Here is a 19,532-nt window from a genome sequence, read left to right as displayed (position 1 = left end):
AAAAGCAAAAACGTTGTGGGGTTTATGGCCATTCGCCACGTACTCATTTCATGGCAACTTGCTTTAACCTCAAAATTCCTCATCAAGCATTGCTATGTTACAGTAGCTAGGGCGCTGCAAACCTCTAAGTTGGAAGCTACCACAAATATTGTACCCAATTTTCTATGCTCAATCTACTTGATTCCTATAAGGTAAATACAGGTCTCGTCCTGTCCCGAGACAGCCAAAACGTATGAGCCTAGTGAGAAAAGGCCCGAGCCTTTGTAAAAGCTGAACACTGCGTACACACGCCATTTACATGAAGGATAGAACGGTGGTGCCAACAAACAGGCATTTGTCTAGAGCTAGAACTAGAACGGGGTCTGGCAGAGCGGGCAAGTCGATTTGTTGGACGTCGAGAACCACTTGTAGAGGCAGGCGCCGTGGAACTTGTGTTTGCACGTCTTGCACGCCAGCCGCGGGAGGCTGTGGTTGCTGGTGTGGAGAATGCTGTAACAGATTGGGCACTCCTCCACGCCCTCAAACTCCTTGTCGAAATTGCTCTTCCACGTGCGGATCGCCTCAGCTATCGCGCCGTTCTGCAGAGAGAAATAATTAGCTTAGTTAGAGCTACATTCTTAACGTCACAAAGCCATCAGTAGTTGTCCTCTTTTTTGTGTTCTGAGTAGTTACCTGGTTGCGGACGAATGATGTGAGGGAAAGCAACCATTTTCTGCACTTGACTTCACTGATGCCCAAACTTCTTGTGCATTCAACATCGACGTGGCGCAGGGGGTAACAATTCGGGAGGCGTATGACAAGATCAATTCCTGTCTCCTCCTTTTTGTATGTTGCGACAATTTCGAAAGCTGTCCTGTTGACGCTAACTGAGAAATTCTCATCGCCATACACAGAGTCCTTAACCTGCAACAGGGTAAAATTAGTGCAACGGTCAATATAAAGCTCCTGAGGATGACATGGACTGATGGACCTATGTGATTTCAGGAGACGTACAAAATGAAGCCACTCGGACACTGCCACATGAGGCCAACAAAATATAGAAAAATATAAAACTAAAAACAAAAGAAATACTTGTGCACAATTGGTTATTTGTTTAACAGATTTTAAGGGTCAAATAATAAACCTTAGAAAGATCAGAGCTGTGCAACAAATTTGAACATGCAGAGCCAATATCTTGCCAAAAGAATTATCATCTTACCTGAGAAAATTCGTCTAGCAGAAGAGGAGGGCTGCACCATTGTTTGGTGAAGGACTCGATAGAGTATGACAATGAACGGTCTCTCAAGGTAGTAAACCATGTGCGCACAAAAGAAGGCAGCAGCCTAATCATCATCCCGTACAATGAGCCCGCAAGTGAGGCCATTTGCAAAGTCCCAATGGGCCAAAGAGATTCCAAGTACGGAAGCAAAGAACAAGTAGCTATGGCATTCTTCGAAGCTTTGGCAGCAGCTTCTGCTTCAGGCGCTAGCTCAGTATCCTTTTTCTTCCCACTCGGTGCAGCAGCCTTTACTGGGATATGCTGGAAAATGCAATCCAATATGCACGGACTGACCTTTTCTTGTATATATTGAAGCACATCTCCCCTGATACTGGAAGATGCGGGTAGTATCTGCAGGTGGGACAGCAACAATGCCCAGGCAATGAATACATCAACCTAGTGAAAGAAACCACCAACAGACCATTAGCACACAAGCTAAGAAAAAATGCTTTTGAATTTAGAATCACTAAATAAAGAAAATACAGTATACCCTATCTCGAGCTGTCAGATCAGTTTTGAGAAGTTCATATGTCGGGAACTCAATTAAGTCTGAAAGTTCATCTCTTAGATGCACTGTCTTCTCTGAATCTGGCATCAACTCAGCACTTTGGCTTATGCCAGATTGCTGAACAGATGAGCAATTTTCTCCCATTGAACAATTTTTAACCAGTGAAAGTTGACAGAAGGGCTCAGACAGAAGTAGAGAGAAAGCTGCAAGCTGTAAGTGAAATATTGGTTGTGAGGAGAAAAGAATCGAATATAATCCACTGACGGAACCCTTGGTCAGTCCCCAGAGTTCCATGGACTCCAGTGCAGACTTTCTAATTTGCAGTGGAGCATTTTTTATGAATGATGCCACAAGTTCCCAAAAGTGCAAATAAGCATGCCGACTAGAACCTATGACAGATGAAGCCTCTTCACTGCAAGATTTCGCAATTGCCTCTGAAACACCAGAGGCCAAGAACAAACGGAGGATACTCTCTAGCATCTTGTCACTACTCTCAGCATAGTCCCCTGATCTAATAAGCTGTACACTCTGGGAATTTTCTGCTTCTTGGATATTACAAAGATGGTTGAGGTGACACATTGTAACCAAAGCAGATTCTGCAAGGCTTAATGTTAACTTATCTGTAGTGCCAACCACTAACTCAAGCTTCTCCAAGGCATCTTTACTTGATACCTGGTTTATTGTGGCATCATTTATGCCATCAGTCATTTCTTCCACAAGCAAAACAGATGATTCAATACACTTGAATACCATGCGGAACACAAAATGCCAATCATTCTCCTGAAGGTTTCTCCAGCAATACCCAACCACAACAGCTGTCAGTTTCACTCCCAGTAATTCAACTGTCGTTGATACTGTAGTTTCAGTAGTGAACAATGATGAAGCTGTACTACCATAGAAAATTTGGTATTTCTGAAACAGAGTCAGCATTAGTGACCTTTCTGTATCACTGATCTCTCGCTCAACCACAACTACCAATTTCTGGGCTCCTCCAGTTATCCTCAATGGAAAGCAAGACAACACCACTTGCATCCAGTCCTCAATATCTGACAAAGTAAGAGACCGTATTACATGATTGTAAAGGCAATATTGCACCTGCATTATCAAATATAAGAATTCTAATGCAACCTACCTTGTACAGGTATCTCCCTTGGGCTGGATGACAGACAAGAGATGGCTGCATCAAGCCAACTCTGTATACTTTTCCCCACCAAATCAGCATACGAAGAACCTCTGTTCAAGGCTGAGAACTGTTTTATGATGGAGGTCATAACATAGGGTAGTATCTTCAGGCATTTTCTATTAACTGATGAGCCAATGAAAAGATTGCTCAATAGTTGCTCAAAAAATACAAGTGCCTCAGATTCTCTCCAGAGACGATCATTTGTATTAATAGTAAATAACAAAGACACAAGAGCACGGAGAAAACGATCTTGAATTTTATCAATTTCGTTGTCAGAAAGATGCCAAGCATTAAACAGTACCCATGGACCACTCTCATGCATAAGGGCTCCACCTAACAGTGTATCAAGCAACAAGGGCACAATGCTGATCTCAGGATATGATTCGTCTTTCATGTACTGAACCAGCGAAGGTAAGAATGTTTTTAGTGCACAGCCGCCTTTCCATGTCCAAGTGCAAAGGACCTCACCAGCCACCCATGCTCTGGACAAGGAAGAGACGGGTGAAGTGATATCAATTGATTGTGATGTGGCAGACTGCATATTTCCTGGAATACCTAAAACCACTTCACTAAAGCCAAGTTTGAGAATAAGCCTATCAACAAAGGCAACAAATCGTTCGTGTTTCAGTTCCTGCAACAAAGGAATTATTCATTTAGTTCACCAGATCTACTATAGTGACTAACAACTCTTGCAAATGAAGTGTAATTTCACAACTCCCAAACACAAAATTCAGATAGTTGACGGAACAGCACAAATCAAGTATTTTTTAGGGTAAATACTATTTATGACAGATAAGCAACATCTTTAGCTAAGAACTACATAGAAATGTCATAAGATAAGACCAGTGTCTCCATAAAAAGGTTTAACTAAATATTTGTTGTGCTAAGTTGAAGCATGAACTTATGGGGGAGGGCTGGCAGAGAAAAGATCTCTTACAATTTCATCTGTAATATCTGGATCCAGCTGGACCTTCACAGATGCATGCCCATTTTGTAAAGATGGCATCAGCCAGAGCGGCCAATATTCTCCCTCAGATAATAAAAGATCAAAAAAACTTTGCAAGTTTCTGTGATCAAGACATATGAGCTTCAACATGTCCACCACCCACTCGGAACATAAGATTGCTGTCCTTTCCGCATGCAAGTCTCTAGTCTGAAATACAGCATACCTGACACACTGAGCTAGAATATTTGCCAATCTATTCGATGTGCATGAGTGAAGATTATTCCAAAAGGATGGACTTAAGCTTTGGCGAAAAGCATGTATGCTTTCTGCAAGGTTAGCCTTCAAATGCATTTTCTCATCCAAATAACTTTTTGAACTGCTGGACATAGAAACACCAACTTCCGTATCTTCTACATGACCTTCCAAATAATTTTCTTCAACAAGAGCTAAAGACATGCTACATTCCCATTCAATGACAAAGAGAGCTGCCAGAATAGAAGGAAATACAGAATTTTCCTCAAGTCTCCGAAGTGAAAACAAGCTACCCTGAAGAACTTTAAAGGCAGATCGAGCCATCTCAAAGTTAATTATTGAGGAATTTTCTTCTAGAACCTTCAAGTGCTCAGGTTCAGCAGGCAACAAAGAATGTGCTAACCTTGCCCACTCAAAAGTTGATGCCATGAGTACCAGTGCCAAATTCTTTAAAATGGATCCGAGAATTTTACAAACAGTCTCAGGAGAAAGAAAGCAGATTTGATCCTCTTGATCTGAGCCACCAAGTGCAGCACTGAAATTTAACACATACAAGTTCAAACATGCATTCATGAAATGTTAAATGACAATCACCACTACAGTAGCACCTTATTAAGGCCCTGATAAATGAGAATGAGATTACGAGAACCAAACTTTTGGATTCTAGAATGAGATTCTACAATCCAACTATCTACCCAAACCCAACTGTGGAGATTCTCACTATGCAAAGACAACAATCCATGATCCAAACACCCCTCATTTTTTCTTATCTCGAATCCAAATTCTACATCACTATCGAGAATCACTATGAGAATGGGATCCAAATAGGGCCTAAGATGAATGACTAAAATTTTAATATTACAAGTGTGGACTAGCCCTCATAAATCAGTGGTTAAGGGGACAGGTATAACAGGTCCCCACATCCACCAGCAACTGAAAGAGAAGCAAACCAATGCGCTGGTGCCTGGAAACAAAACATTTAGAAAGGAAATACAAGGGGTTGAAGCACATACCATATAAAACTAACATGACAATCTGAAGCAGGCAAATCACAGAAGACAGAAGCTGCAGTAGAATCTAATATATCATGACGCCAATGTTCCGGAAGATAACCATTTTCCTGTAAGTTTCTTAGCTTTCCCCCAGCAATTCTTTCCCTGATTTTCTGAAGTAACAGCGTAAGCAATTCAAATTGTCCCATAATGTTTGAGGTCTTATCATCAACGGAATGCGTTTGTTCAGCTGTGGTACATTTGACGATGGAACACCATTGGTCAAAGAAGGATTCATCTTGAAATAAGGAAAGCAACAAATCGATCTTTGAATTACAGGTGCTATATTTTCCATCCAAACACCAAGGGAGCAATTCATAATTGAAAAACTCCAGATAAGACTTGATATCCAACTCTTCATCATTTGACTTATGATTCTTCAAAAATAAGGGGGTGGGCCCAAATATTTCAACCAAAATTGAAAGAAGCTTAACAAGGCATGGAGTGTCCTGCACCAATAGCACAATGTTTTACAGAATCAATTTCAACTGATAAGTAAGTTGCATGTCTACATCTTGCAGCATGAATTCAAAACCAAGATAGCTTTGTCTCAATATCCACACCGTCTGTGTTGTTGAATGATACAGATTGAAGGAAAGTGGGCTAAACTTGGTGCTAAAAAAATCTCTAAGCAAATGCTTGCTCTACCAGCATATAAGAAGAATGGGTCTTATCCCAATGGATTTCTAATTCAACAAGATTTATATAATTCACAAGTTGGTGGTCCAAAGGAGGCACTGATGTTTTGGGTTTATTACAACAACAGAATATATTTAGTCCCAAGCAAGTTGTAGGCTAAAATTTCTGGCTTTAGGTGGCACTCGTGTTTCTGGATGTATTAGGTAACAAAAATCATTTACATATCACTGATACCATTTGTAAAAGAGAATGTAACACTTGCTGAACACCTGACTCCTCTATCCATTCTACATGCTCATGATATTTATCAGTGTGAAACTTTTAGAGCCTATTTGGATAAGGGGAAATGGGATCTCAATCGTTGTCTATTCAGTACAAATTTAAACTATATCATATAAATCACTGGATCAATCTTAGTATTTTATATTTGTAGTGGAGTGTAGCCATGAATTTCATGTTTAAGTCCCATGACAACATATAACTACACTATTACGTCTGATTAAAAAAAAGGTCATTTATGAAAATACACTATACAAATAAGAGGCCAAGCGGGAACATATTATGAATGCAAGTTTCATGATGAATCTAGTTACATGAATCTTGCGTTTATGATAATCTGCTGTTCAAAGGAGTGTTTATATTATGAAAGTATTTTTTATGATGAACTCTAGTTGCACTACTCTTGCACTGTCGATATATGTAATTTATTTGTTGATGGTCTAAGTTAATAAATTTTTACTAACAATAATCCTAAAACAACTTCCATTCTCTTATTGGAGAGAATATACAAGTAGAATTAAGATTACGTAATATTCATCCTAAAATTGAGTGTCTGATCTTACCATGAACTTGATAGCTGGCAAAGATTGCTCAACCAGTGGTTTTGCTAATCTTTCCAGTGGCCATATTTCACCTTTGCATACAACAATTTGATCCAAAGATAGAAAGAACGACACAAGTTGTTCTGCGTGATTCTGAAACTTGGAAAGCTTCTCCCCTTGTTGAATTATGTCCAAACAGTCCCTTAAAAGCGACTGACAAGAAATATTAAGTAAATGATTTTCTGTATCTGCAATCACATCTAGTATTTCAATGATGCATTTCTTCAAATCCTGAAGATAGTATGTTGGGTAGTGCATGTTCGCAGCTAACCCTGAAGTTTTATGAGATAACAGAACACCGCCACTAGTTGTGTCTCCAGACAATAAAAGGTAGTCACGCCAAACTATTTTAGCAAGTACATCAGTTATAAGCTTGATAGGCATATCATCTGAAGAATCTCCAGTATATCTGTAAAAAGAAAATCAGGTAATGACACAGAAACTCGAGAGCTTGAAAGATAATTGCAATTCAAACTAATTCATAAAGGATACCTTGATGCATTCTTTAGAAGATACAAAAAACTCTGTTTAAAGGCACCACAGAAAGCCAAACTATCAGCAGCTGATAACTGCCTCTGGTTCCTTCCAGCCCAAAGATTATGCAAAAAATCAAAAACAAATTGTTGTCCCATGACTGCTTTAGGTGGCACAGAGTCCAAAAACTGAACTAGAAGAGGATATGAAACTTGTTTGGAACCATAACATCCGTTTTGTAGGAAATGCCAAAACCGACTGAGGACAACTTTGTGAATATTGCAATATGACCAAGCCTCTGGAAACTTTCTAGAGAAAACAAGAATTGTATCCCACATAGAAGAGTGACATGATGCATCCTTCTCATGGAATGCACCAAGTAGAGTTGGAGAAAGTTTCTTCATGGTTTCTTCATCAAAAACATGAGGAACATGTTTGATATAACTTGTAAGCAGTGAGTATGTAGCTGACCGTATAACAGAACTTTTTGACTTGAGGACGTCAAGAAAACATTTATGCATACAAAATGCAGCTTCAGCAGAAGAAAGTATAGTTAACCTAACTTTTGACAGATTCTTGTTTTCAGTATTGGTACTGTCACCATCACAATTTTGCAATTTCACTCCTAGTAAAATTTCTATAAGAGTTGCCATAGCTAACAGTGATGATGACATTACCTGCAGAGAAGAGGAAAATGGGCAGGAAGTATTAGAAACATGGTATGAACTTGCAAACAGGAAGTGTGGGATGCAAGGAATCAATGACCACGTCTACAACCCCTAGAGCAACGAAATAACATGAACAATCCTCAGAAAATAGAACAAGTATTTGAAGATACAGACTTCCACCCTTCTTTCTAAAGGGACAATGGGGGCACTGAGGCAGTGATTATTATTGCTGAAATATAGCATCAGTTGAGTAATCACTAAGAAAAGAAAGGGTATAAATCAATCGCACTTTTTACAAGATTGTTAAATCCTTTTGTATTAGCTGAAAATATCTTGAAACAGATTGCACATGGAAAGAGAACATTTTGCAAAGGGAAGCCGGCTGATCATTACACCACATTTAGTACAATGGAAGACCAGAAAGCATACCCTCTGATGCATATCTTCCAGTTCATCCATTGGTGTAGCCTTGTCAGACAAAGCTTGTGGCGTTAGCTTCAAGTTCTCATTTAGGTAAAGAAATGTTTCCTTCACACATAACATTAATGCATCCAGTCTTCTCTCTGACTGTGGGAATGCTGCCTACAAAAATGAGTGAAATGTGTAAACAAACCAATATATAACAAAGAATGGAGGAAGACTCTGGTTAGAAATATTCCTTTTCAACAATTTCAAACAAGAAAAAAGAACTACAAAGAATCACAGCCAGTTTGGACAAGGTTCAATGGAACAAATGTAAGCTAGCCGATGAGGATAAACCCATGAGCCCTGTTCTTATATAATTGAGATGAGATACAACCTGACCCTTCAAAATGAATGAGTTTACAGAAACATCTATTAGGACTTTCTTTTTAAGTGAACTCATTACTTTTTTTTTTCTTTTTTGATGAAGGTTGGTTATGTTCATTTGCATAAGCTAGGGCGACGTGTAGCTCAGTTCTGTGCAATACTGTTCCACCAATTCTGTTTGGCAGAGTGCAGTGAGGTTCACGATAAGAGAGTTTTAGACAGGTAAACATCAATCCATCATTCTTGCTTAATAACTGAATACAATGACCTGACCTTTGGAATGCAGGATTTTTTTTCCCCATTTCCTGCATTTTTCCTGTGAGAATGAACTGATTCCTGTGAAATTCCTATACAACTGCGTTCCAAAAGGGCCCTAAATGCAAAGATATTTACCTCAAAAACATGTGATGTATCTGAACATTTAATGCTTCTATATCAATGGTCCATTCATTGCAGTTAATTGTCTAGTTTTTTGTTTTGATTTTTTTTTTTATTTTGAGAACCCCTTTCCAAAACAAGAGCTTACTTGGATGGAGATGGATTCTCCCTATATATCCAAACAAGCCCTCAGTGAGTTTAGTACTTTTAATCTAGTATTCCAGGTAAGAGTGGCTGCAGCAAATCTAGATAGATGTCCAGCTTAAGTGACTTGCACCTATTAACATTAATCAGAGAAGGAATATTAATAGAACTCACCTCGAATGAACGTCGAGCAGCCTGAGCAACCTCAGGAGCAGGATCAAACTGAGAAAACCACCAAGGACCCATCAAGGACTTCAGATGTGGTGCTATACCTTTCCTGAAACAATGGATTTAGAGGCATCCATTTAAAGGTTGCCAAAAAATACAATAAATGGAAATCTACTGAGTCTTGTTGGGGTCTTAGATCTTTTCTAACTGGACCAAAACCAACAAGGAACCAGAAATAAACAGCATAGACCAGTTGGACCTCAGTTTAATGGAAAGAGATGGGCATACTTGATTGCTGTGATGAGGCTAGACATGGCCTCATGAGTAGCACGGCGAACTTCTCTGTTATAGTCAAGTAGCAGCCTCTTATACTCAAATGCCTAAACAGAAAGAAGATAATATAGCATCAAACCATGTTATCCTTTCCCTTTCTTCACATTAACAAGTATTCAACCTTACTAGGAACATAAGCAAATATAGAACTAACATGAGATACACCAGAAAGTCTAAACGCTAGTCTTGCAATGATAGGATCTCATTTAACAAGTCAGCGACAAACTTAAGGCATTAATCGATTACAAGGAAACAATATACTCACACCAACAAAGAGACTACAAGTCCTTATGCCATTTGATTGTAGGAAAGTAGAGCTCCACATGAGTATTAGGTTATGATACAAAACCTTCCATATATACCATATAAATGTGTATGCCAGAATATTTACTTTGATACTAGACATATTCTCATATAGACATGAAAATTGTACAAAGTATGGCATAAGAAAGTTGCCAGTTTTACTCTGATAAGGGCCATGACAATATAAGATCAGGATGAAAATGCAACAGAGGAATCGAGAAAAGAAATACCCATTGTGGAACAATCTGCACAACTTCCTCACCAGGTTTTTGTCCAAAGAGTGTAGAGAGAGCAGATAAGGCCTTGAGCTGCATTGAAGAATAGAAAAGAGAGAGGTAATGCATAGTAGAGCGGATTCTTTAATAAAAACACATAGTACAGTACAGCAGCAACGTTATAGATGCTTTTTCATTACATATTCCCTTTTTCTAAAAAAAAAAGAAAGGGTGTAACATTCTAGGAAGAAAATGGTAGGAGAAAACAGAAGTTTTTTGGAAATTGTAGCATCTCCTCTGAAAGATAATGATGGAACCTCAGATTTAACAGCACAGCTACTCTCTTTTATTGCATGAATTTGTGTAAGAAGGGCTAAATTCTTGTTATATAAAAACTGAGCAATTGACAGAAAACAATGGTATGGTGAAAGGATCTTAACTAAACATTCTCAGCACAAGAGCACAAGTGGTACTATACAATATATTGAGGGGGGGAAAGGCATATGAAAGGAATGTGACATACAATACTCTTTTTTTCCTTTTTTTTTTTTTTTTTGCGAATGACATACAATATATTGAGGGGAAAAAATAAAGGCCTGCGGAAGGAATATGACTAGCAATCTGACCTTTGTTGTTGGATCTTTCCTTCCTAACCTCTTTAGGTTCTGAAGCACTTCACCATCCACATCCTTCATATAATCATATAGAAATAAGGTATGAGAATGTCAATAAGCCTGAAGCCACAACTGAGGCAAACTAAAACCAGAGCTAGTGAACACAAAGGCTGTTAGTGGTGCCATGTGAAGCTAGATGCTGCTGGACTCAAACGGATAGGTATAGCGTGTGCATGTTGTTTATGGTACCAAATAGAATGAAAGATACTGTTATTACACCTACAGATTTAGGTCCAACTCCCTACCGATGCTAAAACTGAAAGATAATTCGTCTAACTGCTATCACAGAGGACAAATAAACACTAGATGCTGGCTGCGCAGATAGGAAGCACCGAATTTGGGGCCCAAGTATCCCTCCCACAAAGCTAATATGACAAACTATTCCACTAGTAGTGACTCACTAAGGAGAGAGACAGAGAGACAGAGAGAGAGGGGCCTTACTGGGGTAAGGCGAATCGGGGCGTCTGGGTCGGAGGGCGCAGCGGGCTCAACACGGACGGCGCCATGGTAGCCGCCGAAACCGACGGTGGGGACGGCGCCCTGGGCGTGCGGCACCAGCGACGCCGCCATGCCGCTGCTGGACGCGCGCCCCTTCTGCTTCCCCATCGCGGCTGATCCCTCGTCTCGCCCGCTTCCCTCACCGCCGCCGCCCCCGCCGCCGCACGAATCGCAGACGCCGACGGAAGCAAAAACCCGAGCTGACAACAGATACACGAACAGGGTGAAGAATTTGGTTTGCTTCCGGTTTATTATTTCTTTTTGCTTCGGCTGTACTAATTCTGCCCTGTAGCCGGCCCATGATGACGATTCCGCAAAAGGAGACACAAATGGGCCTCGGCCCATGATGACCCGGCCTTTTTTTCCTTTTTCCTGATTCGGATTCGGATTCGGATTCGGATTCAGAGCTTCTCCCGCGCGCGCGCGGCCGTGCCTTTTTTGCAACCGAGTCGATCTCTACTTGGAGCACGGTTTCGAATCGGACTAGTACGGGGAAAACACTATATCTCTACCAGGCAGATCAGCACGGCAGCACCCACGCGGCCAAGCCCACGCGCACGCTGAGTCCAAGAACAACGACGACGACGATGGCCGGCGAAGGAATGGTGGAGCACGCGCCGCCGCGGTGGCCGAACGTGAACGTGCCACCGGGGTACCGCTTCAAGCCGACGCCGCGGGAGCTGATCCAGTGCTACCTCGAGCCCTGGGTGGCGACGGAGCCGGGGCACCAGTCGCCCGGCGAGTTCTACGGCATCATGGCGGCGGCGGACGTGTACGGCGAGGACCCCCGCACGCTGGCGTCGCGGTTCCAGCACATCGCCCACGACGACGGCAACTGGTACTTCCTCTCCGTCGCCCGCTGGAAGGACGGCAACGCCAGCAGCAAGCGGATGAACCGCGCCGTCGGGGCACTCGGCACGTGGCATGGGTCCGGCAAGCGGATCCCCGTCCGCGGCGTCGGGTATCGCCAGTCCTTCGAGTTCCGGCCCGCCGGCGGCGGCAAGGCCACGTGGCTCATGGAGGAGTTCGGCACCGTCTGGAACGACGCCACCGCTGAGGACGGCATCAGGGTGCTCTGCAGGCTGCACCTCAGACCCAAGGCGACGGTGGCGGTGGCGGCGGCGGCGGCGGACGGCGACGAGCTCCAGCAGCAGCTCGAGGCCAACGACGTGCCGGCCCCGTGCAACAAGAGGCAGCGGGAGCGCGTGCCGCCGCGCCAGCAGGAGGAACACCACTTCGACGCGGATTACTGGACGGCGGCGCCCGACGTCCGCGGGTTCTCCTCCTCCTATGCCACCACCACCGCTGCTCCGGCGCCGGCGCCTCCGGACGTCGGGTGCTCCTATGCCACCACGTCGTCCCAGACTGCTGCGGCTGTGCCGGTGACCGAGCTGACAGCGGAAGCGTTGGCCGCCGCTTGGCAACACCAACCCATGATGGAACAACAGGCAGGCGACGGGGGTTACCAATACCAATGCGCCGGCGGCGTCCATGGCGGCGTATACATCAGGGCCGACGACGACGAGCCACAGCCATTGGAGGTGGTTGTAGAAGACGTGGAGTTTACCGCGCAAGAATTGAAGCTGGAAGACTCTGACTATGTGTTCACCGCGGAGCATTTGCTGCAGCTGGACGTGGACGATGGATGGATCATGGATGGTAATAGCAACGCCTTCTCGTTTCTACAGACCATGTGTGATGGTGTGCAGGAGAACAGCGATCCGAAACCAGAGCCCAGCGACGGTGTGCAAGAGAACAACAACGACGATGATCCGAAAGGCGACACTGACGCAAGCTGATAAATTGTAGCTTGTAGGGGATTTGGTATTCAGTGGTTTAGGGTGTTGTAGAAATCGGCGACTAGCAGCTTAGTATCACTTCGATCATGATCCTACTGATGATGCAATGTTTCTGTTTTTTCATTAGACAACGTTGCAATGTTCCTGTTACTATGTACTTCCACTTTAAAGTATAATATAAAGAGGCATTCAGCTCTGTAAATTCGAATTTTGCTAGTCATGTTAGTGTGCTTTTTCTTCCTATACAAAATAAATGTGCTTGGATCAGTCAAGAAAACTTCGTTTCCATGAGGGCCATGACCCATGAAAATATTGCTCTGCATTGTGCTCATCACCATCTTTTTTACATAGCAGCAACAGCAAACAGGGGGGAAAAACGTGTAATTGCGGGACAAGGGTTTCTTGCTACCAAATGCAATTCCTTTTCCATCACTCTTCTTCAGCTATATGTCATCAGGACCGCTGGGAAGCGGCGCATAGCCATTTGGACTTGCAGGAACTTCATTTGATTTGGTAACTGGTATGCACTTCAAGATGGCACCGATAATCAAGCTGACCGATCCAAGGCCAATGCTTAGCAGCCAATGCTGCCAGTTAAGTGGAACAGTACTTGCAAAAGTGCCGAGGAATTCTATGATCACCACTTGAAATACGACTGTCACAGCTATGATTGCAATAAAGATCCAGTTGGTGACCATACCACGAAAAACATTAATCTTCTCCATTTCCCTGCTGTTTATTTCGTTGAACACCTGAGACAACATAAGTTCAGGCTCATCAGATCATATGTTATCACTGATCAGAGATTACCATTCAAATGTAGACATCTTTTCCCAACCCGAGACTGCATATAACACTATTATTTGTTTATGATGCAGACAAACAGGTTATCAATGTAAGCTAGGGTAAAAAAAAAACATGTCTGAAGTGGACGTAGGCACTACTGCGCTAGGAATGAAAGTGTATTGATAACAGTTATAATGCGCTCACCTGGCAGAACACAAAGGAGTTGAATATGAGTGTATTGATAACAGATTTGGAATCTGCACCCTTGATACTCAGAAACTGTTCCCCTGCAAACATGAGAACTCCAAGTACAACCAACTGATATAAACTTTGCCCAATGATATTTCTCCACATGACTTTGGTAATGAAACTTTCCCCTCGCCCAACAGGCGGCCTCTTCATCATGTCATCATTTGGAGGCTCTGTTGCTAGAGCTAAAGCTCCCAATGTATCCATAATCATATTGACCCACAACAGTTGCACCGCTGTGAGAGGAGCACTCCCTGTGATACGAGAGTCAAAATATTATCATTTCGATAGGGGATATCAAGGAATTCACTAATTGAATGATCGTGGCATACTGGCATTGGAGAAAGAATACTATAGATGATGCCCACACCTGTAATACATGCTGAAACAAAGTTGATGACCAAAGCAACAATATTGACAGTCAACTGAAACTGCACAAACTTTTGGATGTTTATGTAAACCGCACGACCCCACCTTGCAACATTTATTATAGTTGTAAAATTGTCATCAAGAACTATCACATCTGCACTCTCCTTGGCAACCTGAAAACATGTAAGTTTATACCATTATCTTTCAAGGGACATGGTGAATTGCTGAAGGAGAAGCCCTTGAGATTTTAACAGTAAGAGTAGCAGAGATGAGTATTTTTTATATTATTTTTTTGTGAGACCGTGAAGGCAAACTATTTGAATCATGGAACCTAAGATTAAGATATAAAGATAACTAGATAGGTTATTTTGACCAAATTCCCAATCTAGAATCATAATCTATGTATTATTGTCATCCATGAATCAATGCAATATAACCAGTACCTCTGTTCCTGCTATGCCCATAGCAAGGCCAATATCTGCTTCATGTAATGCTGGAGCATCATTTGTGCCGTCACCTGTCACAGCAACCACCTCACGAAACATACCTCGCAAGTTTGTCACAAGGGTATGCTTGTCCAATGGTAAAGAACGAGCCATGACCTGCCAATGTTGAAAGACAATTAGAATTGAGAAAAATGAAATCTTAATGGATATTAGAGTAATTGTAGGTTGAGGGAAGTGAAATGAACCCGAATCTTAGGTATTATGTCCCTCATCTCTTCTGGGCTCTTGCTGCGGAATTCTGGTCCTTCTATTGCTACGTCACCATCAGTTAGTATTCCACACTCTTTGGCTATAGCTTTAGCTGTATTGATATTATCACCAGTCACCATTCTCACAATGATGCCAGCAGACATACAGGCCTTCACAGCATCCTTGACTCCTGGGCGCAAAGGATCCTTGATGCCAAAAATGGATACTAGAGTAAAACCACTTGTTGGGCTATCTGCATCATCTTCGAAATCATCCACTTCCTTATACGCCAAGCACAGTGTCCTTAAAGCATCCGAAGCAAAGGAGTTGATTGTATCCAAGATGTTCTTTCTCTGAGCTTCTGATAAGGGAACACTGTTTCCATCGCCATCTATCATCATGTCACACATCTGCACAATAATCTCTGATGCACCCTTGGTGAACCAACGGTACATGCCATTCTGTAATGAGACCAACACTGCCATCTTCTTCTTAACCGAATTGAAAGGCTCAACCTTAACCTTGGTACAGGTCCTATCCTCAGCATCAAGACCTTCCAATTTCAAGCCAAATTCAAATATTGCCCTTTCTGTTGGAGTTCCTAAAACAGTTTGCTTACCATCCTTCTCAGTGACTAACTCTGCACTGGTGTTCTCAAAAATGCCCTGCAAAAGTAGGCTCAATGTAGCTGGAGAAATGGCAGAGGTCAGATCTTCCAAACTATTGTTACTGGTAACCGACTTTGAGACCTCAGATATCCATATCTTCTCAACCACCATATGGTTTGTAGTCAGAGTACCCGTTTTATCTGTGCAGATGGTACCAGCAGATCCCATTGTTTCGCATGCTGAAAGATGCCTTACAAGTGCTTTATCATTCATTAGCTGTTTCATTGCAAATGCAAGACTCAAAGTAACAGCTAGAGGCAGCCCTTCAGGAACAGCAACGACAATAATAGTGACTGCCGTTGCAAAGTAGTTTACTATAGTCAGTGCATCGGTAGAATACCATTTGGACAAACCAACTGTTAAACCTTTTTCAATAAGGAATCTAACCATCAGGACCACAAATGTTAATGTGGCAAACATCAGGCCAATCTTGCCAATGATGGTTGCAACTCCGTTTAGCTTAACCTGCAGTGGCGTCTCGTCCTCTCCTCCTTCACTCAATGTGCTCATCAACCTTCCCCATTCCGTGCGCATACCAACAGCGGTTACCATCATCTTAGCTGATCCATCCTGAACCTTAGTTCCTGCCAAGATGAACGGCTTATCTTGAGAAATATAAACTGGATCGCTCTCACCTGACAAGCTGGACTCATCAATCAAAAGGGAGTATCCATGAATGTACAGTCCATCGGCAGGTACTTGGTCTCCAATTGATAGATGCACGATATCACCAACTGCCAAGTCATATATAGAGATCTTCTGCCGAGAGCCATCTCTGGTCACATGGATAAATATCTTCTTCTTCTCATTATCTAGCTCCTTGAACTGAAGCGACTGCCTGTAGTCACTGATAGCAGTAACCATCACAACCAGCAAAATGCTGAGTATTATTCCCAAACCATCATACATACCCTTGGGCCAACCTTCAGACGCCAGACCGACAACAGCAGATACCAAAGCACAAACCATAAGAATGATAAGAGTCATGTCCTGCAACGCATCCCAGACAAACATCCAGAAACTTCTTGAAGGCTTCTCCGCATAGCGATTGACGCCGTAGATGTTTTGCCTTGTGTCTAGGTCATTAGCAGATATGCCATGGTCGAATGACGATCGGATTTTTTTGGATATACCGTCTGCCCCACCGTGCATCTTCAAAGCTTTCACGTCATGTTTGCTTGTGATCGATGCCAGTTCGTCTGGATTAATGGAAAATCCAGCTTTTATGATATCCTCTGTTATCCGATATTCTTTATGCTTGGCACCTTAAACACCGCCAGATGGTTGACAAGTTAGATGGGAGTTAGTAAAGCAGCAAAATAACCTGTAAGACAAGCAGTTATGTAATACCATCAATGAAGGTGATGGCAGCCTTCTGCACAACCAGGGCAAGCCGAATTTTTTCCTGCGAAAACAAAGAATGAAAAGCTGTAACTACATGGATATAACATATTATTTCTTTCCTTACTTGTAATATGAGATACAATACTACAAGGTACTGCATGAATATGAGATGCTTAGTAGTTTATTAGTAACAGTGTATAGCATTCCCTTTTCCCCCTTGATGGAAATGGACGTGCACCCACTGGGGATGCGCTAAAACTAGAGCACATAGAACAATCCTAGTCCACTGATTAAATAAGACAAAACGTTGGATTCTCCGAGTCAGACAAACAGGAAAGGTCAAACTATGCACCTCTGGATAAGTCATCAAACTATGACATCTGTTATAGATATTCACAAAGACAAGAGCACAAGGCTATGAGTGATGGAGAGGGCCCCAACGACGGGACCAATCCGGCTGCATTTGGGCCCCAAGATGATGCCTGTTCACTTGCCCTGCTTTGACGCCCCCTGCCGTTGAAAAGAGGATGCTTCCTGGAAGCTTCCTCCATGGAGGGTCGCCGTCATACTCGGTCTTGGGCAGATAATTGGACTAATGGACCGTGAAATGAAACAGCAGCATAAAAGCTGTGGCTTTTATACTTTTCCTTGGCTGGCAACTTGCATGTAGATCAGCTAGATGAATACTACGTACGAATATTCATTCCCGCGCAGACATTTCAATGAGAGGAGTTATCAATTTCCTCTCGTCTCACGAATTCCGATGGCATGACAGAGACCAGCTTGGTAATCAATCATTCGACTTTACTGCTTAACTCTACAGTCTACATGCCGTAATAGTGCACTTGTTTTTTTTTAGCACGAGAGATTGAGATGAATCAGATGCGGTTAGGCATACGCATACAGATTACAGAATGGGTTAGGTGGTCAGATTGACTCGGAAAAGGTGGTAAAAAAACTACAAGTTGGTTGCTCTAGCAGTAGAAGAAGAAAAAAATACTGCATATGGAGAAAGCGTCACGTGCCGGTGCCGGGTGAGGGATCAGAGATTCAGAGGTGCGAGATGGGACAGAGCACGGTCATGGCGACGGAAGGGGAAGCTAGCAAGCAGAGCCAGAGCAGAGCGGAGCAGAGTGATGAAGGCTGGTTGACTAGTGGCTGCTGTGGGGAGGGGAGGGTAGTAGGAGAGTACCTGGACGGATTGTCGCTGGGCCTCGTCCTGGCTGCGGCGGTCGAGGTCGGGCACCATGCGGAAGCGGCGGCGGCGGTTCTTGACGAGGCCCACGGCGGAGCGCCATCGCCGCTGCGCCTCTTCGGAGGGGTTCTTCGCCGGCACTTCGAAGTGCTCCTTCAGGTAGCTCTCCAGCCTCTCCATCCCTCACACCCACCTCCTCCTGGACCGGGAGACGAGGAGCGAGCTCGCCGAGACGGCGAGAGCGGAGGGAATGGGGGGTTTTCAGCGCTGACGGGAGAGAAGCCTGTACGGAGGCCAATGTGTATTTATATACTCCCTCGTCAGTCTAAAAAATAATTGTGTGAGAAGAAGTCGCAAAGTTAACTAAGGCTGGTTTAGTTTCAAAATTTTTTTGCAAAATCGACACCGTAGCACTTTCGTTTGTATTTGACAAAAAATTATCCAATCATGGACTAACTAGTCTTAAAAGATTCGTCTCGTCAATTTCGACCAAACTGTGCAATTAGTTTTTATTTTCATCTATATTTAACACTCCATGCATGCGTCTAAAGATTCGATGTGACGGAGAATCTGAAAATTTTTGCAAATTTTTTTAGGAACTAAACAAGGCCGTGTTTAGTTCATTAAAAAAATTCATGACACTGTAGCAATTTCGTTTCTTTGTGATAATTATTGTCTAACCATAGACTAAGTATGCTCAAAAGATTCGTTTCGTCAATTTCGACCAAAATGTGTAATTAGTCTTTATTTTCGTCTATATTTAATACTCTATACATATGTCTAAAGGTTCGATGTGACGGGAAATTTTGAAAATTTTTGGGTTTTTGGGTAGAAGTAAACGTAGTTCCCATCAAAATTCAAATTTTTTTCAAAATTCCATGAATCTTACGGCATATGTATGGAGCACTAAATATAGATTAAAAAATAATTAATTATACAGTTTATCTGTAAATTACGAGACAAATCTTTTGAGCCTAGTTTGTACATAATTGAACAATATTTGCCAAATACAAACGAAAGTGCTACAATAGTGGAATCCAAAAAGTTTTCGCAACTAAATAAGG

General features: G+C 42.5%; 3 protein-coding genes across 3 annotated transcripts; 1 reads left to right on the top strand and 2 right to left on the bottom strand.

Moving 5' to 3' along the window:
• On the bottom strand, positions 14–11,723 carry LOC8085627 (E3 ubiquitin-protein ligase listerin). Its single transcript, XM_021461428.1, has 15 exons — positions 11,307–11,723; positions 10,818–10,880; positions 10,207–10,284; positions 9,629–9,720; positions 9,347–9,449; positions 8,291–8,443; positions 7,212–7,870; positions 6,681–7,128; positions 5,161–5,648; positions 3,887–4,682; positions 2,899–3,580; positions 1,749–2,812; positions 1,199–1,654; positions 673–903; positions 14–578 (listed from the first exon to the last, which is right to left on the bottom strand). Exons 1-15 carry the CDS (start codon positions 11,706–11,708, stop codon positions 351–353), a joined length of 5,943 nt encoding a protein of 1,980 aa, XP_021317103.1. The 5' UTR covers positions 11,709–11,723; the 3' UTR covers positions 14–350.
• On the top strand, positions 11,951–13,162 carry LOC8069283 (NAC domain-containing protein 2). Its single transcript, XM_002450194.1, has one exon. The coding sequence runs from the start codon at positions 11,951–11,953 to the stop codon at positions 13,160–13,162; it is 1,212 nt and encodes a 403-aa protein (XP_002450239.1).
• Positions 13,422–18,762, bottom strand: LOC8085626 (probable calcium-transporting ATPase 9, plasma membrane-type). Its single transcript, XM_002448910.2, has 7 exons — positions 18,466–18,762; positions 17,280–17,334; positions 15,258–17,194; positions 15,010–15,168; positions 14,568–14,739; positions 14,153–14,451; positions 13,422–13,914 (listed from the first exon to the last, which is right to left on the bottom strand). The coding sequence occupies exons 1-7, from the start codon at positions 18,646–18,648 to the stop codon at positions 13,606–13,608; spliced, it is 3,114 nt and encodes a 1,037-aa protein (XP_002448955.1). The 5' UTR covers positions 18,649–18,762; the 3' UTR covers positions 13,422–13,605.

Source organism: Sorghum bicolor, chromosome 5 (assembly GCF_000003195.3).
Source record: "Sorghum bicolor cultivar BTx623 chromosome 5, Sorghum_bicolor_NCBIv3, whole genome shotgun sequence".
Classification (NCBI taxonomy): Eukaryota; Viridiplantae; Streptophyta; class Magnoliopsida; order Poales; family Poaceae; genus Sorghum; species Sorghum bicolor.
Note: the sequence above shows the minus strand (reverse complement) of the source record. Positions and strands in the feature narration are given on the sequence as shown.